General features: G+C 42.2%; 1 protein-coding gene across 1 annotated transcript in view; it reads left to right on the plus strand.

Annotated features, from left to right (window-relative positions):
- The window catches only part of LOC115439498 (voltage-dependent T-type calcium channel subunit alpha-1G-like), a 57,151-nt gene that overhangs the window by 37,102 nt on the left and 293 nt on the right, over positions 1-19,756 (plus strand). Inside the window, exons 5-7 of the mRNA XM_030163312.1 lie at positions 271-341; positions 17,228-17,322; positions 19,245-19,435. Of these exons, the coding sequence (XP_030019172.1) occupies positions 271-341; positions 17,228-17,322; positions 19,245-19,435 (357 nt within the window). The remainder of the gene's footprint in view (positions 1-270; positions 342-17,227; positions 17,323-19,244; positions 19,436-19,756) is intronic.

Here is a 19,756-nt window from a genome sequence, read left to right on the forward strand (position 1 = left end):
TCTTTTCTTGGTAAACCTGTTGTCTATCTGCAGCTAATCGCTACACACACACAAGCAGAAGAATAGGAGTTAGAATAAAACCGCATTAACGGGAGAGAAAAAAAAATTGTTGGCGTTATGTAATGAATGCGTTAACGCGGTAATAATGCGTTAAGTTGCCCAGCCCTAGTTTTGTCATGTTGTGTTTTGTCATGTTTTGTCATGTTGTGTTAGATGTTGTGTTTTGTCATGTTGTGTTGGCTGACCTCTTACCTGTGTGTGTCTCCTCAGTGCTGAAGCTGTTGAAGATGGCCGTTGGAATGCGAGCTTTGCTGGACACCGTTATGCAAGCCCTGCCTCAGGTATTCCGTTCAAACCAAACACTCTGAATTGTCCTTCTAGCCTTCTACTCCATATTTTAGATCTTTCACGTCCTAACAGAATGTCCTGGTATATTACAGCTGAGATGTTTTGCTCATATTCATCCATCTCATGGTGTTGTCATTTCCCATGAGGTTTTCCTCCTGGTTCTTTGCAGAAGCTAAGTCCTGAAGGAGTAGGACGTGGATGTGTGTAGGTTTAGTTTTGAGTTACAGTGGGTGGATTTGAGACACAGTTGGTTTGGTGCTTCTCCAGTGTTTGGATGGAGTGGGTACAGATCCACTGGTGTTTCTAACTGACTCTTCGTTCCTCACTCAAACTGACAGACATAGAGTGTTACTCCAGATCATTGCACAGTTTGTCAACAGTGTTCAGGCCATGTGTTAATGGAGGCTGGAATCAGGAGCTGGGTTTTCATTACCCTCAGAAATGCACAAAATGTAAATTACACAATAAAAAACTGGTCATAGAAACACCGAAATGTCGCAAAAACCGTCAAAGATCACAAAAAAGTTTTAACCTTGTCATGAGTTGGTTTTTGAGATGTTTGAATACAGAAGTAGAATGCAAAAGTGTAATGGAAGCACATTTTCACACGTGTGTATGGTGTAAACTCACCTACTACCCTGTACTCACAACAGGAGGCTAGTTTGGATTAGAGCGCAAACGATTAACCGGCCAGAAGATTAATCAGGCCGATTAGAGCTTATCACCAATTAATCAGCATCAGCCAATATGGAACCGATTTCTGAACTTTTTTGCTCCAGAGATTCTGTCGCTCGCTGCTCCTGTGTGTGTGTGTGTGTGTGTGTTTGTGTGTTTGTGTGTGTGTTTGTGTGTGTGTGTGTGTGTGTGTGAGAGAGTCAGAGGAACAGTAAAGCCTGTCACTTCTGCTCAGATCACACACACACCTCACACACACACGCACATGCACACAGACACACACGCACACACACACACACCTACACACACACACACACACTCCATGCACTTCCTGTCTCCCTCACAGTTTCATTCTGCAGACAGGCCTGGGTGTTAATAGTGTAGGGGAGACCGGGGATAGTTGGAACACAGGTCAGTTGTAACTCTTGCAGTTGCTCCAATCAGGAACAACTTAGGACTGACCTAATTCCCTCTGCACATGCTCAGTTTAGTCCTTAGTCCACATGTGCAGTTGTAGTTCTGTGAGGCAGACATGTCCACATTTATGACTGAAAACAGAATTGTGTGCTCAGTCATATTTTTACTCTAATTATTTTTGTGATTGCATAGTTTGCTTTGTAGTTGAACTCATTACAGGGAGGTGTGGCTGACATTTAAAAGAAGGATTTACCAAATATTTTTATGTCACTACTTATAAAATATAGACTCACATCTTGGTCAAAACTCTGCTCTGCCCAGCAGAAAAACTACCACATCTACAACCTGTGGTTCCACAGCTCAGACTAGTCTGATACCAGACTGTTAAACACAGGTTTAAAGTTAACCTGTGGTTCCACAGCTCAGACTAGTCTGATACCAGACCGTTAAACACAGGTTTAAAGTTAACCTGTGGTTCCACAGTCAGACTAGTCTGATATCAGACTGTTAAACACAGGTTTAAAGTTAACCTGTGGTTCCACAGCTCAGACTAGTCTGATATCAGACTGTTAAACACAGGTTTAAAGTTAACCTGTGGTTCCACAGCTCAGACTAGTCTGATATCAGACCGTTAAACACGGGTTTAAAGTTAACCTGTGGTTCCACAGTCAGACTAGTCTGATACCAGACCGTTAAACACAGGTTTAAAGTTAACCTGTGGTTCCACAGTCAGACTAGTCTGATATCAGACCGTTAAACACAGGTTTAAAGTTAACCTGTGGTTCCACAGTCAGACTAGTCTGATATCAGACCGTTAAACACGGGTTTAAAGTTAACCTGTGGTTCCACAGCTCAGACTAGTCTGATACCAGACCGTTAAACACGGGTTTAAAGTTAACCTGTGGTTCCACAGCTCAGACTAGTCTGATACCAGACCGTTAAACACGGGTTTAAAGTTAACCTGTGGTTCCACAGTCAGACTCGTCTGATACCAGACCGTTAAACACGGGTTTAAAGTTAACCTGTGGTTCCACAGCTCAGACTAGTCTGATACCAGACCGTTAAACACGGGTTTAAAGTTAACCTGTGGTTCCACAGCTCAGACTAGTCTGATACCAGACCGTTAAACACGGGTTTAAAGTTAACCTGTGGTTCCACAGCTCAGACTAGTCTGATATCAGACTGTTAAACACAGGTTTAAAGTTAACCTGTGGTTCCACAGTCAGACTAGTCTGATACCAGACCGTTAAACACGGGTTTAAAGTTAACCTGTGGTTCCACAGCTCAGACTAGTCTGATACAAGACGGTTAAACACGGGTTTAAAGTTAACCTGTGGTTCCACAGCTCAGACTAGTCTGATACCAGACCGTTAAACACGGGTTTAAAGTTAACCTGTGGTTCCACAGCTCAGACTAGTCTGATACCAGACCGTTAAACACGGGTTTAAAGTTAACCTGTGGTTCCACAGCTCAGACTAGTCTGATACCAGACCGTTAAACACGGGTTTAAAGTTAACCTGTGGTTCCACAGCTCAGACTAGTCTGATACCAGACCGTTAAACACGGGTTTAAAGTTAACCTGTGGTTCCACAGCTCAGACTAGTCTGATACCAGACCGTTAAACACGGGTTTAAAGTTAACCTGTGGTTCCACAGCTCAGACTAGTCTGATACCAGACCGTTAAACACGGGTTTAAAGTTAACCTGTGGTTCCACAGCTCAGACTAGTCTGATACCAGACCGTTAAACACGGGTTTAAAGTTAACCTGTGGTTCCACAGCTCAGACTAGTCTGATACAAGATGGTTAAACACGGGTTTAAAGTTAACCTGTGGTTCCACAGCTCAGACTAGTCTGATATCAGACTGTTAAACACAGGTTTAAAGTTAACCTGTGGTTCCACAGCTCAGACTAGTCTGATATCAGACCGTTAAACACGGGTTTAAAGTTAACCTGTGGTTTCACAGCTCAGACTAGTCTGATACCAGACCGTTAAACACGGGTTTAAAGTTAACCTGTGGTTTCACAGCTCAGACTAGTCTGATACCAGACCGTTAAACACGGGTTTAAAGTTAACCTGTGGTTCCACAGCTCAGACTAGTCTGATACCAGACCGTTAAACACGGGTTTAAAGTTAACCTGTGGTTCCACAGTCAGACTAGTCTGATATCAGACCGTTAAACACGGGTTTAAAGTTAACCTGTGGTTCCACAGCTCAGACTAGTCTGATACCAGACCGTTAAACACGGGTTTAAAGTTAACCTGTGGTTCCACAGCTCAGACTAGTCTGATACCAGACCGTTAAACACGGGTTTAAAGTTAACCTGTGGTTCCACAGCTCAGACTAGTCTGATACCAGACCGTTAAACACGGGTTTAAAGTTAACCTGTGGTTCCACAGCTCAGACTAGTCTGATACCAGACCGTTAAACACGGGTTTAAAGTTAACCTGTGGTTCCACAGCTCAGACTAGTCTGATACCAGACGGTTAAACACGGGTTTAAAGTTAACCTGTGGTTCCACAGCTCAGACTAGTCTGATACAAGATGGTTAAACACGGGTTTAAAGTTAACCTGTGGTTCCACAGCTCAGACTAGTCTGATACCAGACTGTTAAACACAGGTTTAAAGTTAACCTGTGGTTCCACAGCTCAGACTAGTCTGATACCAGACCGTTAAACACAGGTTTAAAGTTAACCTGTGGTTCCACAGCTCAGACTAGTCTGATACCAGACCGTTAAACACAGGTTTAAAGTTAACTTGTGGTTCCACAGCTCAGACTAGTCTGATACCAGACCGTTAAACACAGGTTTAAAGTTAACCTGTGGTTCCACAGCTCAGACTAGTCTGATACCAGACCGTTAAACACAGGTTTAAAGTTAACCTGTGGTTCCACAGCTCAGACTAGTCTGATACCAGATCGTTAAACACAGGTTTATAGTTAACCTGTGGTTCCACAGCTCAGACTAGTCTGATATCAGACTGTTAAACACAGGTTTAAAGTTAACCTGTAGTTCCACAGCTCAGACTAGTCTGATATCAGACCGTTAAACACGGGTTTAAAGTTAACCTGTGGTTCCACAGTCAGACTAGTCTGATACCAGACCGTTAAACACAGGTTTAAAGTTAACCTGTGGTTCCACAGTCAGACTAGTCTGATATCAGACTGTTAAACACAGGTTTAAAGTTAACCTGTGGTTCCACAGCTCAGACTAGTCTGATACCAGACCGTTAAACACAGGTTTAAAGTTAACCTGTGGTTCCACAGCTCAGACTAGTCTGATACCAGACTGTTAAACACAGGTTTAAAGTTAACCTGTGGTTCCACAGCTCAGACTAGTCTGATACCAGACTGTTAAACACAGGTTTAAAGTTAACCTGTGGTTCCACAGTCAGACTAGTCTGATACCAGACTGTTAAACACAGGTTTAAAGTTAACCTGTGGTTCCACAGCTCAGACTAGTCTGATACCAGATCGTTAAACACAGGTTTAAAGTTAACCTGTGGTTCCACAGCTCAGACTAGTCTGATACCAGACCGTTAAACACAGGTTTAAAGTTAACCTGTGGTTCCACAGCTCAGACTAGTCTGATACCAGACCGTTAAACACAGGTTTAAAGTTAACCTGTGGTTCCACAGCTCAGACTAGTCTGATACCAGACCGTTAAACACAGGTTTAAAGTTAACCTGTGGTTCCACAGCTCAGACTAGTCTGATACCAGACCGTTAAACACGGGTTTAAAGTTAACCTGTGGTTCCACAGCTCAGACTAGTCTGATACCAGATCGTTAAACACAGGTTTAAAGTTAACCTGTGGTTCCACAGCTCAGACTAGTCTGATACCAGACCGTTAAACACAGGTTTAAAGTTAACCTGTGGTTCCACAGCTCAGACTAGTCTGATACCAGACTGTTAAACACAGGTTTAAAGTTAACCTGTGGTTCCACAGCTCAGACTAGTCTGATACCAGACTGTTAAACACAGGTTTAAAGTTAACCTGTGGTTCCACAGTCAGACTAGTCTGATACCAGACTGTTAAACACAGGTTTAAAGTTAACCTGTGGTTCCACAGCTCAGACTAGTCTGATACCAGATCGTTAAACACAGGTTTAAAGTTAACCTGTGGTTCCACAGCTCAGACTAGTCTGATACCAGACCGTTAAACACAGGTTTAAAGTTAACCTGTGGTTCCACAGCTCAGACTAGTCTGATACCAGACCGTTAAACACAGGTTTAAAGTTAACCTGTGGTTCCACAGCTCAGACTAGTCTGATACCAGACCGTTAAACACAGGTTTAAAGTTAACCTGTGGTTCCACAGCTCAGACTAGTCTGATACCAGACCGTTAAACACAGGTTTAAAGTTAACCTGTGGTTCCACAGCTCAGACTAGTCTGATACCAGACCGTTAAACACAGGTTTAAAGTTAACTTGTGGTTCCACAGCTCAGACTAGTCTGATACCAGACCGTTAAACACGGGTTTAAAGTTAACCTGTGGTTCCACAGCTCAGACTAGTCTGATACCAGATCGTTAAACACAGGTTTAAAGTTAACCTGTGGTTCCACAGCTCAGACTAGTCTGATACCAGATCGTTAAACACAGGTTTAAAGTTAACCTGTGGTTCCACAGCTCAGACTAGTCTGATACCAGACTGTTAAACACAGGTTTAAAGTTGTGTCAGTTATCTGTGTGTAATAAACACAGATTTATGCAGCTGTTAATCCACATGTCCACAATTATCTAATATCAGATTATTATATTCTTTGTAGATCAGTGTTCTTATTTCATATATCAGTCAATATATCGGTTATTGGCCAATATTGGATATCGGCTGATATAATGGATATCTTCTTTTTTTAGCCCCAGTATCGGCATGTCGGCCGGGCTGTAGTTTGTACAGGGCATCAGCCTCTCCCTTTAGTGCAGGAACTGCCTCCTGAGGACATGACAGGTCTGGAGCTGACTCTGTAAAGCCCTTTGAGATAACCTTGTTGTGATATTGGGCTATACAAATAAAGTTGAATTGAATTGAATTGAATTGGAGCCACCAGAGGTTCAGTAGCATCACACAGTTCGGGAAACGTTGCCCGGGTCATTTGGGAATTCTGGATCCAGAACTTGTTGGTGAACTTCGGATGTACGATTCTCTCCCAGAAATCCCCTCTGCGTGGCCACTGCCATAAATAAGGACTTTGCTTTGGGACGATTATATGTTCCCTTCCTCTTTTGTTTAAGACAGTCTCTGCTATAGATCGCAGTAGATGCAGCCAACACTGCAGCGCCAGCACTGTGGAGGTTTTGAATGAAACTTCCTTAAACGAGCGTCTTCCGAGAACTATACAGTATTTTATGAGAATTACAACATGTCATGAGACGGGACTTCACTAGAATTACACATCAGAAGCCAAACACTCTTCAATGGAAACACCTACTTTGACCAAATAGCAGAAATATCCCTTTTATTTTGTGAAAACAGTAACGGAAACCCCACTAGCTTTTGCATGTTCCCACATGTTGACAGGCAAATCTCATTTATCAGTTATGCTGAATTTCCCTGAAATCTTTAGATGCTGGGTTTTGTCTGGTCAAATGTGTACACTCACTTATTTAACAACCCTTACTTGATTATGAACACGTTAATATTCAACAGATTTTATGTCAACATCAGCTGATGACATATACGATTTCTGGCTCCACATCATTTCTTTTTGAAAAAAGTCTTGAACATTTTTTAGGTGCATTTTTTTTATTATTTATTTATTTTTGCCAGCTTTCTTCCAAAAGGAAGCCTATTACCCCTGAAATCAAACTGTCAGTAGTGACTGAAAACCTTTGCCATAATTTACCCAAAAATGCCCTTTTTGTGTCATGACATGTGAACGTACTCTCCCTCAGAGCTTCAGGACTTGGGCTGTTGATGTGATCTCCACTACAACACGAGGTTGAGCCAAATGTTAAAAATGGAACCTGGGAGCTATTCTTTTTCATTTCAGCCTTAGTATGTGCATATGTTCTGTAATATCCCTGACCTTAATGGTGCTGCTGGTGCAGGTTCTATGAAAGGAGTGAATAGGAAAAGTTTGGTGTGTGTTTGGAACTCATTATCATGAGGATTGAAACCAGTGATTTAAATACATGATGGGCACGGTTACATGGTGTTTTTTAAATCCCATTTATTTTTCCAGAAGCAATTAATTTGAAACTAAAGTATTTTCTCTTCTGTTTCCATGGAAATGTTCAACCTGAGTAAAGGTTTACATGAGGTATGAATGAGGTAGATCAGTGAGCAGAAGGGTTCTGGCAGCCCTTCTGTTAGCTTAGCTTAGCCCTTCTGTTAGCTTAGCTTAGCCCCTCTGTTAGCTTAGCTCAGCCCTTCTGTTAGCTTAGCTTAGCCCTTCTGTTAGCTTAGCTTAGCCCCTCTGTTAGCTTAGCTCAGCCCTTCTGTTAGCTTAGCTTAGCCCTTCTGTTAGCTTAGCTTAGCCCTTCTGTTAGCTTAGCTTAGCCCTTCTGTTAGCTTAGCTCAGCCCTTCTGTTAGCTGAGTTTAGCCCTTCTGTTAGCTTAGCTCAGCCCTTCTGTTAGCTTAGCTTAGCCCTTCTGTTAGCTTAGCTCAGCCCTTCTGTTAGCTTAGCTTAGCATAGTCACTGCATTTCCATGGTCACACATATTTAGTTTTTTAAAGGTGATTTGTCGTCTTTTGTCAGTGATGTTGTGAAACCCAATTCTCTCTAATTATTTCTTCAGATCTGCGACTTACTGCACTCATACAATCTGTGGACTGTTGTGTTGACGGAAGTTGGAAAATCTTTTTGTTGAAGGGATGCATGCGCTAAATTAGCTTTGCTTTAGCGTTTTAGCTTTGCATTAGTTTTTATTAGTAGATTAAGTAGTTTTTATTTATAAAGTCCAAACGGAATAAAGGGTTTACATGTCCGAGGAATAATTTAGATCGGAATTAAAAGTGGATTAAACCAGTAGCTTTAATCAGGTTTAAATTTAACCCTAACTTTTCTTTTTCAACTGGAATAAGGTGTTTACATGGACATCTGAAATAGGATCAAACCTTTAATTCAATTCAATTCAATTCAATTCAACTTTATTTGTATAGCCCAATATCACAACAAGGTTATCTCAAAGGGCTTTACAGAGTCAGTTAGAGTAAACAACAGTCAAATGAACAGCAAGAAAATGAGTAGTGTCCAGGGCATCCCCCGTCCTTAGACCCTTTAATCAGATTAAACCAGGAAGAACAGCTTTCATGGAAACGCACAGGATAAAGGATGGGTTTGGGTATTTTTCAGTGCTTCTGTATTTGTTAACTACAGAACCTACCTAAGCATACACAGCAGCAGCTGCCATGACTTCATGGTTCAGGTTTAGGGTGAGGGTTAGGGTTTGTTAGGGTTAGGTTTGTTAGGTTTGTTAGGGTTAGGTTTGTTAGGTTTGTTAGGGTTAGGTTTGTTAGGTTTGTGTGCCAGTCTGAACTGACTACCAGGACAAAATGAACTGTTGAGGTAAATGTAGAATATGATTGATTCAACAAATGGGTCTGATCTGAGGTTCACAGCTGCTTTTAGATTCACTAAACACACTTTGCATCTTCCTCATACCTGAACTGTTACCTGTTGTATAATCGTTATATTTTTTTTATATTTTTACTCAATTACCTTTTATCTGTTGGCTCTGCTGCTGAATTCTATTACCTATTATATCTAATTAATCTATTTAATTTAAATTTTCTATTTAATTTTATTTAATCTAATTAATTATTGATCTAATTAGGGGCTCGGGCATCGACACGAGCACCTCTCCCCCATTGCAAAGCAATGGGAGAGAGGTGCTCGTGGCGAAGCCACGAGCACCTATTGTTCTTCCGTGCGTTTATACTTATTAGGGGCTCGGGCATCGACACGAGCACCTCTCCCCCATTGCAAAGCAATGGGAGAGAGGTGCTCGTGGCGAAGCCACGAGCACCTATTGTTCTTCCGCTCGTTTATTAGGGGCTCGGGCATCGACACGAGCACCTCTCCCCCATTGCAAAGCAATGGGAGAGAGGTGCTCGTGGCGAAGCCACGAGCACCTATTGTTCTTCCGCGCGTTTATTATTAATATTATTCATCTTCCGGACAAAATTTCGCCGATTAATGCGGCCCGAACCGCTGGAAATAGGCCAACACATGTTATTACAAAAATGTGCGTCCTGCTCGGGAATAGTGTGCTATGTTATAGGCGTGCCATTCCGATGCACGGATTTCGTTAAAATGCGAAAAAACGGTCAAATTTCTCCATCCGAAATGAATGGGGCCATTTTCAAGTGGCTACCATTCCCGAACGATTTGTCCTAAAAATATTCTGTCAACGCAGAAATGTTCGGCTTCGCCCAAAGATTATCTGTGTTTTGACATGGTAACGATATCTCTTACGGTTTTCGCGCAAGTATGCGAAGAAAAACCCCATTCATTTTCAATGGGAGCGACAAAAAAGTTGCCTTTTTTCCGACCGCTACTACTTCGCCATACTTTCACCTAGAGACTTCATTTAAACTTTAAAACGCAGGCATTTTTGTCCTCTCCATGCGAATGTACTTGGTGTGAGGATAGGGTTTACGGTTTTCAATAGGCGAGTCTTCAAAGACCCCCAGGTTGACTCAAAATCCTCATTTCTAGAGTGTGTGGTCCCCATGGTAACGGCAGCTAGAGTGAGAAAGGAGTGAAAAATTCACCTGAAAATTCTCTGAATAAATCGCCCTCCCGGCCAAACGATACATCACAGGCAAATGATATTTTCCAAAAACGTAGCCATGGTTCCTGGGCTTCATATGAACCCATGTTTGAAGACCTAGCTCTTTTTAAAGTGAAATGACAGGCACTAGTTTGGAGGCAAGTCCCTTCTTTCCCCCATTAACTCTCCATTATAGCAGATTTCTTCTTGTCCTTCTCGGTTGACTGTTTTTAAACTGCCTTAACTCAGTCATTTCTCACAGTACGTGAAAAAAAACTACATCTGTGTGTTCCCCAGGTCCTTCTGACGCTCACGGTCATTTCGGTTTTCACCTATGTTTTACGGTTTTCCCATAATTAGCAGTTTTCCGGGACCTGTTCTGAGTGCCTCACTCAGTCTATTCCTGCTGCTCTGTGTGTCTCTCTCACTCTGTGTGTGTCAGTGCAGCGCCGTTGCTGCGGCAACAGCCCCTCTGCTCTGTGTCCCAGGTGTGTCCAATAAACCCAATCAGTCTGACATGTTTCTCCTCCCATAGCAACCCTGGAGAGTCCATAGCAACGCTGGGTGTGTGAGACAGTACTGATACGACTACTATTACTTTTTACTACTATGATAACTACTACTACTACTAAAAATACAACCACTACTACTGAAAGTACTACTACTATTACTACAAATACTACTACTACTATGAAAACTACTTCTACTACTACTACTACTAAAAATACTACTACTAGTATTACTAAAAATACTACTACTACTGCAAATACTACTACAACTACTACTACCACTACTACTAAAAATACTACTTCTATTACTACTTCTCCTTCTACTTCTCCTCCTTTTACTGATAGAATAAACTGATTCAAACTGATTCTTTCTCATACACACACACACACACACACACACACACACACACCCTCACACCCTCGCACACACACACACACACAGAGTATAGAACACAGACAGTTGAAGCTCAGGTGTCAGGTGATCAGCATCAGCCAATCAGGTCACACATGACTACAACTAATGGGGAGAGGAAAAAATCTGCCAGAAAAGTCCACTTTTTTCCAGACGCTACTACTTCGCCATACTTTGACCTACAGACTTCATTTAAACTTTAAAACGCAGGCATTTTTGTCCTCTCCGCATGAATGTACTTGGTATGAGGATGGTGTTTACGGTTTTTAATAGGTGAGTCTTCAAAAACCCCTGGGTTGAGTGAAAATTGTCCAAATTTCCTGAGTTAGAGTGTGTGATGTCATCACACTGGAGTGGAAGAGCAGTGAAAATTCAACTGAAAATTCTGTAAATAAATCGCCCTCCCGGCAAAACCATACATCGCAGGTGAATGATATTTTCCAAAAACGTAGCCATAGTTCCTGGGCTTCATATGAACCCATGTTTGAAGACCTAGCTCTTTTTAAAGTGAAATGACAGGCACTAGTTTGGAGGCTCATCCCTTCTTTCTCCCATTAACTCTCCATTGTAGCGCATTCCTTCTTTTCTAGGTCAGTTGACTGTTTTTAAAATGCCCTAACTCAGTCATTTTTCACAGTACAGGAAAAAAACCTACATCTGTATGTTCCCCAGGTCCTTTTGACGCTCACGGTCATTTCAGTTTTCTCCTATCTTCTACGGTTTTCCTGTAATTAGTAGTTTCTCGGGACCTGTTCTGCTCCAGTCTCAGCCTATTCCTGCTGCTCTGTGTCAGTTTCATTCTGTGTGTGTGTCAGTGCAGCGCCGTCGCTGTGGCATCTACTACTGATACAACTACTAAAATACTACTACTACTAAAAATACTACTACAACTAAAAATACTACTACTACTTCTATTACTACTACTAATGGTGACGTCCGTCAGCTGCCAAACTTTGACACACAGATTGTCCATATAAAGTGAGTGGGGGTTCCGAACAAAGAAATCCCCTCCGACCATGAAGTCTTTGGTAACGTCGAACCCACATGCCCCCCCGACCCCCGAGCCCCTCTCACGATTTCCGCGTGTGGAAATTGTCTAGTTATTATTATTATTATTCATCTTCCGCCACTTTTCGCCGATTAATGCGGCCCGAACCGCTGGAAAAAGGCCAACACATGTTATTACAAAAATGTGCGTCCTGCTCGGGAATCGTGTGCTATGTTATTTGCGTGCCATTCCGATGCACGGATTTCGTTAAAATTGCGAAAAACCAGTCAAATTTCTCCATCCGAAATGAATGGGGCCATTTTCAAGTGGCTACCATTCCCAAACGATTTGTCCTAAAAATATTCTGTCAACGCAGAAATGTTCAGCTTGGCCCAAAGATTATCTGTGTCATCACGTGGTAACGATATCACTTACGGTTTTCGCACAAATATGCGAAGAAAAACCCCATTCATTTTCAATGGGAGTGACAAAAAACTTGCCTTTTTTCCAACCACTACTACTTCGCCATACTTTCACCTAGAGACTTCATTTAAACTTTAAAACGCAGGCATTTTTGTCCTCTCCGCACGAATGTACTTGCTATGAGCATGAGGTTTACGGTTTTCAATAGGTGAGTCTTCAAAAACCCCCAGGTTGACTCAAAATCCTCATTTCTAGAGTGTGTGGTCCCCATGGTAACGGCAGCTAGAGTGAGAAAGGAGTGAAAAATTCACCTGAAAATTCTCTGAATAAATCGCCCTCCCGGCCAAACGATACATCACAGGCAAATGATATTTTCCAAAAACGTAGCCATGGTTCCTGGGCTTCATATGAACCCATGTTTGAAGACCTAGCTCTTTTTAAAGTGAAATGACAGGCACTAGTTTGGAGGCAAGTCCCTTCTTTCCCCCATTAACTCTCCATTATAGCAGATTTCTTCTTGTCCTTCTCGGTTGACTGTTTTTAAACTGCCTTAACTCAGTCATTTCTCACAGTACGTGAAAAAAACCTACATCTGTGTCTTCCCCAGGTCCTTCTGACGCTCACGGTCATTTCGGTTTTCACCTATGTTTTACGGTTTTCCCATAATTAGCAGTTTTCCGGGACCTGTTCTGAGTGCCTCACTCAGTCTATTCCTGCTGCTCTGTGTGTCTCTCTCTCTCTGTGTGTGTCAGTGCAGCGCCGTTGCTGCGGCAACAGCCCCTCTGCTCTGTGTCCCAGGTGTGTCCAATAAACTGAATCAGTCTGACATGTTTCTCCTCCCATAGCAACCCTGGAGAGTCCATAGCAACGCTGGGTGTGTGAGACAGTACTGATACCACTACTATTACTTTTACTACTATGATAACTACTACTACTACTAAAAATACAACCACTACTACTGAAAGTACTACTACTATTACTAAAAATATGACTACTATTACTACTACTACTCATAAAAATACTACTACTACTACTACAAATACTACTACTACTATGAAAACTACTTCTACTACTAGTACTACTAAAAATACTACTACTAGTATTACTAAAAATACTACTACTACTACAAATACTACTACAACTACTACTACCACTACTACTAAAAATACTACTTCTATTACTACTTCTCCTTCTACTTCTCCTCCTTTTACTGATAGAATAAACTGATTCAAACTGATTCTCTCTCATACACACACACACACACACCCTCACACACACACACACACACACACACACACACACACACACACACACACACAGCTCTTCAGTTCTCAGCTGCAGACAGAGTATAGAACACAGACAGTTGAAGCTCAGGTGTCAGGTGATCAGCATTAGCCAATAAGGTCACACATGACAATATCTAATGAATACAGTCTCCTGTCATGTCTGCTGTGTTTCTCCAACATTTCTCAGTGTCATTGTCCAGCTACATGCTGCTTCAGCCCTAACATGGACTCAAACTGGCATGCCCCCCCCACCACCACCCCCGACCCCCGAGCCCCTCTCACGATTTCCGCGTGTGGAAATTGTCTAGTTTTTCTTATTTTTCATCTTCCGCCACATTTTCGCCGATTAATAGGGCCCGAACCGCTGTAAAGACCCCTGCAAATTATACATTAAAACGTGCGGTTTCATTGTGACTCGTGTGCTATGTTATTTTCGTAGAGATTCGTGAATTTTTCGCAGAGTTATTCGCAAAAAACATGCGAAAAAAGTCCCATAGAAATGAATGGGGAGAGGAAAAAATCTGCCAGAAAAGTCCACTTTTTTCCAGACACTACTACTTTGCCATACTTTGACCTACAGACTTCATTTAAACTTTAAAACGCAGGCATTTTGTCGTCTCCGCACGAATGTACTTTGTATGAGGATGGGTTTACGGTTTTCGATAGGTGAGTCTTCAAAAACCCCTGGGTTGAGTGAAAATTCTCAAAATTTCCTGAGTTAGAGTGGGTGATGTCATCACACTAGAGTGTGAGAGCAGTGAAAATTCACCTGAAAATTCTCTGAATAAATCGCCCTCCCGGCCAAACGATACATCGCAGTTGAATGACATTTTCCAAAAACGTAGCCATGGTTCCTGGGCTTCATATGAACCCATGTTTGAAGACCTAGCTCTTTTTAAAGAGAAATGACAGGCACTAGTTTGGAGGCTCATCCCTTCTTTCCTCCATTAACTCTCCATTGTAGCAGGTTCCTTCTTGTCATGGTCAGTTGACTGTTTTTAAACTGCTCTAACTCAGTCATTTCTCACAGTATGTGAAAAAAACCTACATCTGTGTGTTCCCCAGGTCCTTCTGACACTCACGGTCATTTCGGTTTTCTCCAATCTTATACGGTTTTCCCGTAATTAGCAGTTTTGCGGGAGCTGTTTTTTTTCTTTTCAGAGGCTTAAATCTGCTCCATTTCTCTCTGTCTCTCTGACCTGCACTGAGCGTCTCCACGGCAACGGCGCCACTGCTCTGTGTGTGTCCCAGGTGTGTCCAATAAACTGAATCAGTCTGACATGTTTCTCCTCCCATAGCAACCCTGGAGAGTCCATAGCAACGCTGTGTGTCTGTTAAAGTACAGATACTACTACTAATACTACTACTGCTGTTAATACTATGATTACTACTACTATTAAAAATGCTACCACTGCTACTACTACTAAAAAATATTACTACTACTACTACAATTGCTACTACTACTACTACTACTACTACAACTAAAAATACTACTAATGTTACTACTACTACTACTAGAAATTCTACTACTACTACTACTGCTGCTACTACAACTACTACAAAAAATACTACTACTACTCCTACTAAAAAATACTATTACTACTATTACAGGTGCTACTACTAAAAATACTACTACTACAAAAAATACTACTACTATTACTACTACTACTAAAAATACTACTACTACTACTACTGAAAATACTACTACTACTACCACTACTGCTACCAAAAATACTACTATTACTGTTACTTGTACTCCTTCTCCTTCTCCTCCTATTACTGTTAAAACTGATTCAAACTGATTCTCTCTCATGCACAAACACACTCACACACTGACACACACACTGAAACACACACTCAAAAACTCACACACACACACACACATACACACACACACACACACACACACAGAGTATAGAACACAGACAGTTGAAGCTCAGGTGTCAGGTGATCAGCATCAGCCAATCAGGTCACACATGACTACAACTAATGGGGAGAGGAAAAAATCTGCCAGAAAAGTCCACTTTTTTCCAGACACTACTACTTCGCCATACTTTGACCTACAGACTTCATTGAAACTTTAAAACGCAGGCATTTTTCTCCTCTCCGCACGAATGTACTTGGTATGAGGATGGGGTTTACGGTTTTCAATAGATGAGTCTTCAAAAACCCCTGGGATGAGTGAAAATTGTCCAAATTTCCTAAGTTAGAGTGTGTGATGTCATCACGCTAGAGTGGAAGAGCAGAGAAAATTCAACTAAAAATTCTCTGAATAAATTGCCCTCCCGGCCAAACGATACATCGCAGGCAAATGATATTTTCCAAAAACATAGCCATGGTTCCTGGCCTTTATATGAACCCGTGTTTGAAGACCTAGCTCTTTTTAAAGTGAAATGACAGGCACTACTTTGGAGGCTCATCCCTTCTTTCCTCCATTAACTCTCCATTGTAGCGGATTATTTGTTGTCTTGGTCAGTTGACTGCTTTTAAACTGCCCTAACACGATCATTTTTCACAGTACGGAAAAAAAACTTTATCTTTGTGTTCCACAGGTCTCTCTGACGCTCACGGTCATTTCGGTTTTCACCTATCTTTTACAGTTTTCCTGTAATTAGCAGTTTCTCGGGACCTGTTCTGCTCCAGTCTCAGCCTATTCCTGCTGCTCTGTGTCAGTTTCATTCTGTGTGTGTGTCAGTGCAGCACCGTCGCTGTGGCAACTACTACTGATACAACTACTAAAAATACTACTACTACTAAAAATACTACTATAACTAAAAATACTACTACTACTTCTATTACTACTACTAATGGTGACGTCCGTCAGCTGCCAAACTTTGACACACAGATTGTCCATATAAAGTGAATGGGGGTTCAGAACACACAATTCCCCTCCGACCATGAAGTCTTTGGTAACGTCGAACCGACATGCCCCCCCGACCCCCGAGCCCCTCTCACGATTTCCGCGTGTGGAAATTGTCTAGTTAATCATACTGTTTTGTTTTTTTCATTTCCAAATACCACTTAGATAGGCTGTTCCCTCAACATATAAACATATTCAACTCAATTCTTGTAATCTTAATTTTTTCCTAAATATTCCACCTTCATTCATTCAATAATAGAACAATTTTTTTTTTATACTTCTCGTACTATGATGTCTTTTATTTTGAAATATTCAAACTTTATTCTTGTAATGCTATGATTGTATTTTACATTTTTATGAGTGCACTTCCAGTATGATGCACCTTTCATCTGTTTACTGTCCACAGCTTGAACAGGTTGACAGTAACAGAAGTATAGATGGTTCCAGCTGCGTTCACAAGCACCAAAAATACTGGGTTTTTAAGATTCCCATTTCTGAAAAGGTTCATCTCTCACCCTGGAGTGAACAGTGTTGGGCTTGTATTGGTTTATTTGGATTCATCTCCTCTGATCTCTGCCTCGTCTTTTTTTCAGGTGGGGAATCTGGGTCTGCTCTTCATGCTTCTGTTCTTCATTTTTGCAGCCCTGGGAGTGGAGCTGTTTGGTGACCTGAGTAAGAGCACAGACACGCAACAGACGCACAACAGACACAGACACACAACAGACACCCAACAGACATGCAACAGACACGCAACAGACACAGACACACAACAGACATGCAACAGACACACAACAGACACGCAACAGACAAACAACAAACACAGACACACAACAGACACGCAAAAGACATGCAACAGACACACAACAGACACGCAACAGACATGCAAAAGACACAGACAGGTACAGACACACAACAGACAAATAACAGACACACAACAGACATGCACAGACACACAACAGACACGAAACAGACACAGACATGCACAGACACACAACAGACACGAAACAGACACAGGCATGCACAGACACACAACAAACACGCAACAGACACAGACATGTAACAGACACACAACAGACACAGACATGCACAGACACGCAACAGACAGAGACATGTAACAGACACACAACAGACACAGACATGCACAGACACGCAACAGACAGAGACATGTAACAGACACACAACAGACACGCAACAGACACAGACATGCACAGACACGCAACAGACACAGACATGCAACTGACACAGACAAGTAACACACAGGCATGGAACAGACACACATCACAGACACAGACCTGTAACACACACAGACATATAACACACACACACACGTCACAGACACACATTTAAAAGACACACACATGTAACACACACACGTAACACAGACAGACCTGTAACAGACACACATTTAACAGACACACACATAACACACACAGAAATGTAACCCACACAGACCTGCAACAGACACACATTTAACAGACACACATGTAACACACACAGACCTGTAACACACACACATGTAACACACACAGACCTGTAACAGACACACACCTGTAACAGACACACACCTGTAACACGCACACGTAACACACATATACCTGTAACAGACACAGACATGTAACACACACAGACCTGTGACACACACACATGTAACACACACAGACCTGTAACACACACACATGTAACACACACAGACCTGTAACAGACACACACCTGTAACAGACACACACATGTAACACACACGTGTAACACACATATACCTGTAACAGACACAGACATGTAACACACACAGACCTGTGACACACACACATGTAACACACACAGACCTGTAACAGACACACACGTAACACACACACGTAACACACACAGACCTGTAACACACTCACATTTAACAGACACACATGTAACACACACAGACCTGTAACACACACACGTAACACACACAGACCTGTAACACACACACACATGTAACACACACACGTAACACACATATATTTGTAACAGACACAGACATGTAACAGACACACACGTAACACACATATATCTGTAACAGACACAGACCTGTAACACACATGTAACACACACAGACCTGTAACACACACAGACCTGTAACACACATGTAACACACACAGACCTGTAACAGACACACACATGTAACACACACACACACACATGTAACACACATGTAACACACATATATTTGTAACAGACACAGACATGTAACAGACACACACGTAACACACACACACGTAACACACATATATTTGTAACAGACACAGACATGTAACAGACACACGTAACACACATATATCTGTAACAGACACAGACCTGTACCACACATGTAACACACATGTAACACACACAGACCTGTAACACACACACATGTAACACACACACACACACACACACACACACGTGTCCTGCAGTGTGCTTCTTCAGACTCCCCTCTACATCTGCATGATTGAACCACTGTGGGGGGATAATATGGGAAATGTAATTGGGTGTGCCTCATCATGTGACCACGTCACTAAATGCCGAGTACCGATTGGCTGGATGGGCACAGGTGACCTGCTTGCGAGAAGTCATGGAGATACCGTGAGATTTCGACTGCAGGTATATTCAAGCGGTGGGGGAGAAAATGACAGGATCTATCAGCTGTGTTCAGCAGACTAACACTGGAAGGCAGATGAAAGGCCGTCTGGACCGGCCCATCTGCACCGGCCCGTCTGCACCGGCCCGTCTGCACCGGCCCATCTGCACCGGACCGTCTGCACCGGCCCATCTATTTTCCTCTGGAATCTGTGGTAGAAATAAAACATGAGCTCATAGTTCACAGTTCACTAACCAATGAAACACAAACACATTTCACTGACAAACACTGACAACTGAAAAACACTGGAACACCTCCGTCTGTCTGTTTGTCTGTCTGTGTCTGTCTGTCTTCATGTCTTCAATATCTCTCTGTCTCTCTCTCTCTTTCTGTCCTCTCTCTCTCTCTCTCTCTGTCCTCTCTCTGTCTCTGTCCCTCTCTCTCTCTCTTTTTCTGTCCTCTCTCTCTCTCTGTCCTCTCTCTGTCCTCTCTCTCTCTTTCTGTCCTCTCTCTCTCTCTCTCTCTCTCTGTCCTC

The sequence above is a fragment of the Sphaeramia orbicularis genome, chromosome 19 (genome assembly GCF_902148855.1).
Source record: "Sphaeramia orbicularis chromosome 19, fSphaOr1.1, whole genome shotgun sequence".
Taxonomy (NCBI): domain Eukaryota; kingdom Metazoa; phylum Chordata; class Actinopteri; order Kurtiformes; family Apogonidae; genus Sphaeramia; species Sphaeramia orbicularis.